The 10,937-nt window shown below is 32.8% G+C and overlaps 2 protein-coding genes across 3 annotated transcripts; both read left to right on the top strand.

Moving 5' to 3' along the window:
* The first annotated feature begins 1,040 nt into the window (after positions 1-1,040).
* Positions 1,041-2,577, top strand: LOC110822616 (putative CCR4-associated factor 1 homolog 7). The gene is made up of 2 exons (XM_022052763.2): positions 1,041-1,345; positions 1,607-2,577. Exon 2 carries the CDS (start codon positions 1,609-1,611, stop codon positions 2,440-2,442), a length of 834 nt encoding a protein of 277 aa, XP_021908455.1. The 5' UTR covers positions 1,041-1,345; positions 1,607-1,608; the 3' UTR covers positions 2,443-2,577.
* Positions 2,578-5,739: 3,162 nt separating this feature from the next.
* Positions 5,740-9,282, top strand: LOC110822624 (small ribosomal subunit protein eS12y-like). Of its 2 annotated transcripts, XM_088220946.1 has the most exons (5): positions 5,740-5,845; positions 6,075-6,118; positions 8,115-8,412; positions 8,817-8,882; positions 8,969-9,282. In XM_088220946.1, exons 2-5 carry the CDS (start codon positions 6,111-6,113, stop codon positions 9,026-9,028), a joined length of 432 nt encoding a protein of 143 aa, XP_088077072.1. In that variant the 5' UTR covers positions 5,740-5,845; positions 6,075-6,110; the 3' UTR covers positions 9,029-9,282. The 2 variants fall into 2 exon arrangements, with proteins under 2 accessions (XP_088077072.1, XP_088077070.1); XM_088220944.1 differs by lacking the exons at positions 5,740-5,845; positions 6,075-6,118 and having other exon boundaries at positions 8,098-8,412.
* Positions 9,283-10,937: the final 1,655 nt, after the last annotated feature.

The following is a 10,937-nucleotide window of genomic DNA, read 5'->3' as shown; positions in this document are numbered from 1 at the left end:
CGCATTTAATTTATAACTTTATTTTCATTTAAGTTCCGGACCTTTATAGTTTTTCTTATATATTTAACATGCTAAAATAATTATTTGAATTACCAAACTATTTATTTCACGAGTGTCGAGTATGTTTGTAAGTTTACTCTTTTAAAAATTAGTTGAAGCATATTTTCAATTTTGGCAAAATCGAAAGTATATTTGATAAAAAAGATAAAAACTAATTACGTAGGAGTTGCATGCGCGTTTATGGCAAACTTACTTTCGCATAATTTACTAAAATAATTATTTGTTTTCAATTACCTTGTTTATAGTATAATAAATCTCAAATGCCCACTTTGTATGTTGCATGTCATATTTTCTAACAAAATATATTTGATTATAAATAGGTTTCCTAATAGCATATTTTGTTTCCGATATTATAAGATTTTTTTAAGTAACTCATTATTTTAAAACTTTAAAAATTAATTATATATCGACTAATCTAATTTAAAAGCATACTTAGAAACTATTTTTTTCTTTTGTTATTCTAAATTTAATCTATTTTTATTTTTATTATTTTAAAATTTATAAATAATTGTCGATCTCGAGTTCTTTTATTTTCTTTCTTAAACTATTGCATGCACATTCCAACCGAATGCACACCACTCATGGTAGACTAATTAATATAAATACAAAAAAATTAGATATATTTGTCTAATCTCGTGTTCTTAAAGAAAAAATTTTATTTAAATATATTACTGTATCTTATTGTATCGTAGAATTATTTTAAAAATAATACATGAAAATATACTTTTAATAACTAAATTTTAATATATGATTCTAAAATTTTAATATTTATCTTTAATAAATTTTCAACTAATTATCTCCTAAAAATATAAAAGATAGTATTTATTCTCCCATATTTTTTCAATAATAATAAAAAAAATATTATATTTTGTGGAGGATAAAAAATTAAAAAAGAGACTTTTTTTGGCCTAGTTATTATTATTATTAATTATTCTTTTTTTTTTCTTTGTCTACATTTCGGCCATTTCAGTTTCTTCGGCTTCTTGAGCAGGAGAACAGGAAGGGCTTGATTGGGTCGAATCGGAGAAAATCAAAACAGAATTAACAAATTTCACAGATTTTTTCTCAAATAAAAATAAAAATTCACAGTAAAATATTTTCTTTTTTGTTTTTGGTTTAAAAAAAAAAAAAAAAAAAAAAAAAGAGATCTTACAACCTTATCTTCTTTAATAGAACCACAACCCTCGAAACCCTAAGAGAGATTTTCCTCTCCCTTCTCTCTTTTGTCTCTCTCGCTCTAGAATCCGCGATTCCTGTCTCCAGATCCTTCTCGTAATTTCTCGAGGTCTGTTCTTATTGTCGTTACGCCTATATATATGTATGTATATATAGGCAAATATCTGCATTTTCGTGTGGTTTGTTGAATTTCTGCGTATTTGAATTCGTTTAATCAAGTTGATTTTGTTGCCGATAAGTTTGATTGGAAATTTTATGCAAATCTGGTGTGTGTGATTAGATTGGATTTATCGAAAGAAAATTTAGATTGGGTTTGCATAATTTTTTTCCTAGAGTTTGGTTGTTGAGTGATCCAATTGTTGTTTCCAAGTGATGTTGGTGCTACCGAAAAGCAATTCCATTCAAATTCGCGAGGTTTGGAATGAAAATCTGGAGGAAGAGTTCGCGTTGATTCGTGAGATTGTCGATGATTATCCTTACGTTGCAATGGACACCGAGTTCCCAGGGATCGTCTTGCGTCCCGTGGGGAATTTCAAGAACAGCTATGACTACCATTATCAGACCTTGAAGGACAACGTTGATATGCTCAAGTTGATTCAGTTAGGTCTCACATTTTCAGATGAGTACGGGAATTTACCAACTTGTGGAACCGACAAGTATTGCATCTGGCAATTCAACTTCCGTGAATTTAATGTCAATGAGGATGTCTTTGCTAATGACTCTATCGAGCTTTTGCACCAAAGTGGGATTGACTTCAAGAAGAACAATGAGATGGGTATTGATGCAAGGAGGTTTGGGGAGCTTTTGATGTCTTCAGGGATTGTATTGAATGATAGTGTGCATTGGGTTACCTTTCATAGTGGATATGATTTTGGATATTTGCTCAAGCTCTTGACCTGTCAGAATTTGCCTGATACACAAGTTGGGTTCTTTAATCTGATCAAGATGTATTTTCCTACTCTTTACGACATCAAGCACTTGATGAAGTTCTGCAACAGCCTGCATGGTGGTTTGAACAAGCTTGCTGAGTTGTTGGAAGTTGAAAGGGTTGGCATTTCTCATCAAGCAGGTTCTGATAGTCTGCTCACAGCCTGCACTTTCAGGAAGCTGAAAGAAAATTTCTTTAGCGGGTCTGTGGAGAAATATGCAGGCGTGTTGTATGGGTTAGGCGTGGAGAATGGACTAGTCCTTGTAAGTGAAAAATAATGAATTTTTGCTCTTGGGAAAAACTATTATGCTCTTAAAGTTGTTTATTTTACTGTACATGTGTGCCCACAGACTTGCACTCTATGTACACTTTGGGAACAACTTTCTTACAGTTATGAAATATTTTTATATTAATCTTTCTCTCTAATATCCATTTGCTGTTTAGTTCTTACTTCTTATGGACCATTTGCTGTTTAGTTCTTACTTCTAATGGCTCTGTCTATCACACTTCAGTTAGAACGTCACAGAGATTGGGTAAGTGATTATATTCAAAGGATTGATTGTTTTTTTAGTGACTATTAACAAGACAAACTATTTACCATCAGAAACTGAGATGTTTCTATCTTCTAGTTGTTTATATATGTTTATGTTTCTGTATATGTCCTTTCCTTTAAAATTTGCATACTTCTATGTTTGGTTTGGCCTCTAGTTAGACCTCAAGTAATTGCATATTTGGTTGGTGCTATCATGAAATCATGAGAATTCGTGGAGCTCGCATTTAGTTCATTTATATCCAAATGTTAGTTGATCTTTAGTATCCATTTTAGTGTTATTATACATAATTAGATCACCATTTATTGTGTTTAAATTACTATTATTCCTATAAATTACTATTATTCCTATTGTAAATGCTTTAACAAGGAAAATCGGATTCCTGCTTTTAAGGTGGAGTTAGATTTTCATAATCATTGTAGGAACGGTAACTCAGACACAATAATCTATATTGTAATTATAAATATTACAACCAATATGAGAAAGTGAGGAATTGAAGGGAAATGAAGAATAGCAGGTTGAGATGTTCTTTTAGTCTAGAATATGTTAGTTATTATTGTCCCACAGTATTTTAGAAGGCTGATATGAGGAGTGTGCTTGATTTTTTATATGAGGATTGTCCACAGAATATGTTTGATTTTTGAATTCAAGTCAGCTGCTTGTGCTTATTGGATGGGATCCTTTTGTTTCAGCTCAACATCATCTCAGCTATTTCCGTTGTTGTTATTGTCATTTCTCATGCATTTAAGCATTTTTAAGTGGGACGATCAAGGTATTTATCTTATATCAATGTCGATGTTGGTTGAATGAAGGATTACCTTGAAAGGTGGCGCCTTGCATGAACTTCGAAAACTAGGTTGAGCCTCAAGATATACCATGTTAGATAATAGGTTGAATGATTATATTCCAAGGATTGATTGTTTTGTTAGTGACTATTAACAAGACAAACTATTTACCATCAGAAACTGAGATGTTTCTATCTTTTAGTTGTTTATATATGTTTATATTTCTGTATATGTCCTTTCCTTTAAAATTTGCATACTTCTATGTTTGGTTTGGCCTCTAGTTAGACCTCAAGTAATTGCATATTTGGTTGGTGCCATCATGAAATCATGAGAATTTGTGGAGCTCGCATTTAGTTCATTTATATTCAAATGTTAGTTGATCTTTAGTATCCATTTTAGTGTTATTATACATAATTAGATCACCATTTATTGTGTTTAAATTACTATTATTCCTATAAATTACTATTATTCCTATTGTAAATGCCTTAACAAGGAAAATCGGGTTCCTGCTTTTAAGGTGGAGTTAGATTTTCATAATCATTGTAGGAATGGTAACTCAAACACAATAATCTATATTGTAATTATAAATATTACAACCAATATGAGAAAGTGAGGACTTGAAGGGAAAAGAAGAATAGCAGATTGAGATGTTCTTTTAGTCTAGAATATGTTAGTTATTATTGTCCCACAGTATTTTAGAAGGTTGATATGAGGAGTATGCTTGAACTTTTACATGAGGATTGTCCCACAGAATATGTTTAATTTCTGAATTAAAGTCAGCTGCTTGTGCTTATTGGATGGGATCTTTTTGTTTCAGCTCAACATCCTCTCAGCTATTTCCATTGTTGTTATTGTCATTTCTCATGCATTTAAGCATTTTTAAGTGGGAAGATCAAGGTATTTATTTATCTTATATCAATCTCGATGTTGGTTGAATGAAGGATTACCTTAAAAGGTGGCGCCTTGCATGAACTTCGTAAACTAGTTGGAACCTCAAGATATACCATGTTAGATAATAGGTTGAACGAGTAGGAATAGCCTAACTTTGTTGTTACATTCTAATACTTGGCTACGTCATTGTTGGCGTAACATTAATGTTTCCGGTGAATAGATGTTTTGCGGCAAAGGAAGTTCGATCGAGTAATCACCTCTTCAACTTCAAATTTGTCAGAGGCCAGAAGATGAGTTAACCCACACCTGATTCAGTTAATTACCAATTTGACATGCATGTTAATTGTGTAAATTACACAAGGGAACAGGAATATAGCCATTTTTGCATTGCTAGAATGGTGTACACTCATATTTTAAAGTTGCAGAAGAGATCACGAGGAAATACTTGACTTGATTCAGATTAAAATGCATTACCAGATCAATACATAATCAAGTTTGCAAAGTTCATTTATGTACTAAAACAAGAAAAAATTGTTATTATCTGATCCGATTCAGATTGAAATGTACTAAATTTTAGTTCCATTATGCTTGAACGACCGGGTCGAATCAAATATTTTCGGTCTCAAAAACATGAAGATTTGTAATTCAAGAACCACGTGTATAATGTAATGAGCTTCTTTACAAAATCATTATATTGTCAAAACAAAAATTGTCTAGCAAAAATTAATTTAAATTGTCACAAACAAAAAAAAATTATAATAGCTGTGTTGAAAATATTTATTAAATATTAAAAATATTATAAAAATAAAATAAAGTTTACTGCAAAAGTTGTTTCTAAATTCATTTTTATCATGGCTAAAAATAAACTTTATAAATTGTATATCATAAATAAATATATAATATTAAACTATTACAAAGAAGACCATTGTTGTAAAAGAATAATTTAATTCAAAAATAATAATAATAATAATAATAATAATAATAAAATAACAATAAAAATTAATTTTATTTTCCCAATTTATAATATTATATTGGTTTTTATCAATATTTTATTTCTTCTTTTTTTAAAAAAAATCAGTTATATCTATTTTTATGATTATATATATTTCTTTTATTATGTTGGATTTTTTTTTTTTTTATAAGTCATTTACTAGCTTTACTTTTTTTATTTCTTAAAACATTATAATTTTGTTTTTGTATGATTTAAACTTAAAATTATATTTTGTAAAATGTATTTAAATGTGATTAATATATTTTTTTTGTTGTAATTTATCATAAATTTTAAGAATATGGGGTAAATGTGAAAATAAGAATAAATGTTGGGGAATAAACAAGAATAAAATAAATATAAAAATCGCTCATATACGTCCACCCAGAGGGTTTTTTTCTCTTTGCTCCTCTTCTCTAGGGTTTAAAGAAAGAAGTTTCTCTTGCGGCGTAGCCTCCACACAGAGGTTCCTTTCTCTTTCCTCCTCTTCTTCTCTAGGGTTTATGAGTCTTTAGTACAGTTTCGCAATTCGTTGGTTGGTTATTTAACACTCATGTGGTTATATTATTTGGTTAAACTGACAAAAGAAACGCATCCGTGAAGATTTAATCAGTTTAAGAGCCTATTCTGATAATTGTTCCTTTTTACGGTACTAATTTATGGTTTTTTGGTGTCTGATTTGGGATGTACTGCAGGGATTATAAGGGATTTCATCATAATCAAAAAGAACAATGTCAGGGTAAGCTTCTCTCACATTAGGTTATTGTTTTCGTTGAGTCTGAATTATGCGTTTTCAGTAATCTCTCTGTTTATTAACACGCTGATTGCAAGTGTGAGATTATTCTCAATAGCTAAATACTGCATTATATAAAAGCTTTCAAAATTTTAAGATTCGCAATCCCTTAATTTAACTAATCTGAACTTGTAACTCTTAGCATTGGCCATAACAACTAATTTGCAATCAAGATTTGATTATATGAGTAAAACCAACGGAGATACACCATATTCCGTTATAGCTGATGATAAACATGCTCTGGAATTAGTTTTATTTGAAGATCTTTCAATGCAGTGATCTTAGTACTTGACATGGTTGCCCATTCTAGATTGGTTTGTTTTTTATTTGTGGGAAGTCTCGGATCAATATATGCTGGCAAAACCTTAGTCCTAAACTAGCCGTCCCCCTAGCATCACAATAGTATTTTCCTTTTAGTTTCAGGTATATGGCTATATGATTCCTTTTCAAGCAAATTTGGCTATAAGATTCGAAACAAAAGATAGGAAACCTGTTCTCATTTGGGCGACAAAAAGTTCTTTCTGAGCCTTATTGCCTTTTGCTTTCAGGTTCACATGGCCTTAGGTACGGACAGAATTTCCCTCTAAGCTCTGACAGCTGTCTTTGATAAGGATAAAATGAGATCTAGAACACAGAAGAGTGCCATGAGATATAGGGGTCTTTTGGTTTGGCTTAAAAATTTTCTTTTAAGCTTATAAGTGGATGAGATTTATAGGCTAGCAATGTGTATAAGCTTTAAAAATAAGTGAATGTGTTGGGACAGTTTATTTTTTACTTACAAGCTTTACAAAAATTACGTGTTTGGTAAAAGAGCGGTTATAAGTGAGTAAGATAAAAGATGAAGTATGAATTATTATATGCCTTATAAGCTAAAAAAATAGGTAGGTTTTCATTCTTTTTTGTTTACAAGTGATTGTCTCACAAACCAAAGTGGCTAAAACAGACACCTTTATTGAGCTGCTTAGAAACAAAACATACCCATACTCTTCAAAAACAAAATATTTTTTCTGACATTGTATGTCCCGGTGCAAGTAAAAGGTTCTTGCTGTTGTTATTTGAGGAAAAAAAAGGTTCTTACTGTTGTGTTTTCCTGCTGAACCTTATTTGTGTCTATTGTGTGGTGGTGCATTTGTGGATGTTAATGTGCTTTAATAATTTGTGTGGATGTATTTATGGCCAAACCTGTTTTTTCCTATTCTTCTAGGGTTTATTTAAAGCTTCTAACAAGATAAAATGGTCTCAAGTTGGTTCCCTTTGTCATTATACTAAAATTTGCATCATACGAGTTTGATATGTGGCACAATTCGGTGTCATGTGCTCAAAGAAGAGGGCTAATTGGGGTAGAAGTTAATAAGGATTTTCCCTTGTGGAAGAAATCTGTCATTTCAAGCGGTTAGCTCCCTTCTAATGGCTATGATAAGGTTAAGTATTTAATGGATTTGTATCTTAATTCCCTCCGAAATTGTAATCTTTTGGATATCTAATGACAGAAAATAGCATGGTTTCTTTGACGTGTATGGCATTGACATTTTATTGTCATTCAGTAAATCGTTCATGTGGCATAATTCTTTGTTTGACTATGTCCTAGAGTTGTGTTCTAGATCTTTGACTTCTGTGAATTAGTGGTGAAAGACTTAATTTCTGCTAAAGGTGTAATACATGTACAGACAACAGGAAGTTCAATTGATAATTCTTTTAAATGTATATGTATGACATGGTTTCTAGTGTGTTAATTTTGGATGGTTGTAATAGATGTTAGTTTAAAAAAAACTGATCCAATTTGAAATAGAAGTTTGATAACTACCTCTTTACAATGAGATTCAATAAATGAAATGAACTTGTATGTGTTGATTGGGAGGAGTGGAACGTGTTTTGAGTTTGCTGTTTAAGAAAAGTAATTGCAGAACATTTCCGATTCACTATTTATGTGCTACTCTTGCAGTGAAGAAGGTGCTGCTGCTGCTGTTGTTGCAGCCGAGACATCTGTTGCAGTCCCTGAGGAGATGGACTTGATTACAGCTTTGCAACATGTGTTAAGGAAATCTCTTGCTCATGGTGGGCTGGCTCGAGGTCTTCATGAAGGTGCAAAGGTGATTGAGAAGCATGCTGCCCAGCTCTGTGTATTAGCTGAGGATTGCAACCAGACTGACTATGTCAAGCTGGTGAAAGCACTTTGCAACGACCATAATGTTACTCTGCTGACAGTTCCCAGTGCTAAGACCCTTGGTGAATGGGCGGGAGTAAGTATTATGTTTAGCCAGATTCTCTAATATTTGGTGAACTGTGCATTTTTTGCTCACTTTGTGTCATGAAGAGAAAATGAGACTTGTATTTTTCATTTGTTTGCAACTTTTCCTAGTGATTAATAATATTAGGATGGAATAATATTACAAATATATTATGGTGTGTTTTGAAATCTTTTATTCTGAAATTGATAATCCTTCATGGTAATGCAGTCCGTGAATCGTTTGCATAGTCTTGTCTATTCAATTACAGCCCTTATTAATTTTTTGCTACTACTATCATTTGTCATTAAATTTTGTTGCTGTTTGAAGGTATTAAATTGTTATTTCATGCCTTGTGCTTAGAAAACTGGCTCTTTCATGCATGGTTTGTTTTTAATATGGGTGCTTGGGCGATGCAGCTGTGCAAGATAGACTCTGAGGGGAAAGCCAGGAAGGTAGTCGGTTGCTCTTGTGTTGTTGTCAAGGTACGCATACATTTGAAATGAACCTGCTCTTGTTATTTTGCTGGAGAATCAGGAATAATATATTTTTCCATATGTTGGTTCTTCAGGACTTTGGAGAAGAAAGCTCAGCCTTGACCGTGGTGCAAACTCATGTTAAGTCTCACTGATTAGTCAATTTTGATGTGTTCTGAATTGAGTTTATTCCGTAGTAGACCCCTTTTTCCTTTTTAATTCACCGTGTCTCTCTCGTGGACAGTCATTTTGTTGGTGCACTATTTGGAATCATGAGGTTAAATATTGTTTTATGTTAGTGATCATGATCGTGCCTGTAGTCTCACAGGTTTGGAATTTACTGCTACGATCGAATCAGCAGGTAAATTGTATGCATGAGCTAAAAGGGTTTGGAGTCTTTGGTGATCAACTTTTTTTTTTGTTTTTGAGTTTGTTGCATCTCTTGAGATTCACATTTTAACACCTATTCTAGTTAAGAGGTCTTCGCGAGGCCATATACGGTACCGAATAGAGAAAAGCGATTTGGATAGACGATCGAACTATTTTGATGGAGTGGGGCTGAAAGAAACACGATTTGTACGTGCCAAAAATGGATTGCATTATCATTATTTTTTTAAAAAAAAAAAAGAAAAAATCAGTTTTGAAATTTCAAAAAATGGATAGAGGAATAAACTAATATTTATTTGTTTCGGACCGAACAGTTTGATCTAATCTTTTGTAAAGTAGGAAGAACAAACGTCAGCTGATTTCAGTAGCAATTTAATTTATTCAATCAATCCCCGAGCTGTAGGTCTCTTTTTATCTTGCCGAACTATTTGGGATGTCGCACTACCCCCCTGCAGTATACCGTTTCCGTATTTAACCGTTCCGGAGACAGTTGAAGTGAGGAGGTTAAAAACGCCATAACATTGAGAGAAGAGGATTTATTTGAATGTAGCTCCATAATTGATGACTGCAAAGTCCTACTATGGCTATCGGGTAGGTCTGATATCACAATTACTTGGGGTTTGTAGGGAAAGCTAACATGGTAGTCCATAGCATTGTGGAATAATAATAATAAATAAATAAATAAATATCAAAATTTTAGAGAAAAAGTTGGTATACGAGTTCTTTACTGTTAAAAATAATAATAATAATAATAATAAATATCAAAATTTTAATATTTTTTAATTAAATAGACTAAAAACTTAAATTCTTTAATTTTCGTGTAACGCCCAACTATTTTTATTATTTTATTTTATTTATTAATTCTATATAAATATAAATATGTATTAATTGAATTTAATTTATTTTAATAAAAATAGTAATAGTAATAATAATAAAAATTGTTTAAGAAATTAATTGAAAATAATTTTTAAAAAAAATAGGTGAAAATTTAAGTTATAATGGTATTTTTGAAAGAAAAATCGAAAACTGATGGTCAAAACGCAATTTAAAAAAATTGTGCCACGTCAGCTGCCCCAACCAACCAGGACGCGCCAGGTGGCAGAGACGCTGACGCGGGAGGGAGCCACGTGGGCGATTCACGTGTGCACGATCGAACGACTGAGATCCGTTCCTGTGCGTACGGACGGCCCAGATCAAAAACGTACATAGACGGCTCAGATTGGATCGCGCACGGACGACACAGATTGAATCGCAGACGGACGGCTCAGATTGAATCGCGATAAACAGTCTAGATTCAGTCTCTATTTAATCACGATCGGACGGTCCAGATTAAAAGCGATGGACGGTTCAGATCAAAAGCAGATGAATATAAATAACTCAATCCGCACCCAAACGCTAACCCTAGCCGCTAGAGCCCCTCACCGGATAAGATAGCCCAGCTGCCGGGGAGCCGACCGTCGCCACCCGCCGCCGTACCGGAGTAATTTTTGGCCGCCAAACGAGGTAAAAATTCCACCATTTGCTCATAATTTGATTCTAAACCCACCTATGGTCAAATCGGAGCGAAAAATGCCGCCGCGAGGTGTTTCGGTTTTCGCCTCTGATGAGGCCCTTCCCAATTCCTGTTCGATATGATTTTTCCACCGTTGTGATCACCGTTTCCTCCTCTGCAGGTTA

The sequence above is a fragment of the Carica papaya genome, chromosome 5 (assembly GCF_054855325.1).
Source record: "Carica papaya isolate Zhongbai chromosome 5, ASM5485532v1, whole genome shotgun sequence".
In the NCBI taxonomy this organism is placed as follows: Eukaryota; Viridiplantae; Streptophyta; class Magnoliopsida; order Brassicales; family Caricaceae; genus Carica; species Carica papaya.
Note: the sequence above shows the minus strand (reverse complement) of the source record. Positions and strands in the feature narration are given on the sequence as shown.

Excerpts from the sequence above, each read along its gene's own strand:
- LOC110822616 (XM_022052763.2), top strand. The coding sequence starts at position 1,609 with ATGTTGGTGCTACCGAAAAGCAATTCCATTCAAATTCGCGAGGTTTGG.
- LOC110822624 (XM_088220944.1), top strand. The coding sequence starts at position 8,098 with ATGTGCTACTCTTGCAGTGAAGAAGGTGCTGCTGCTGCTGTTGTTGCA. Across the intron at positions 8,413-8,816 it reads CCCTTGGTGAATGGGCGGGA|CTGTGCAAGATAGACTCTGA; the intron begins GTAAGTATTATG and ends TGGGCGATGCAG. Across the intron at positions 8,883-8,968 it reads GCTCTTGTGTTGTTGTCAAG|GACTTTGGAGAAGAAAGCTC; the intron begins GTACGCATACAT and ends TTGGTTCTTCAG.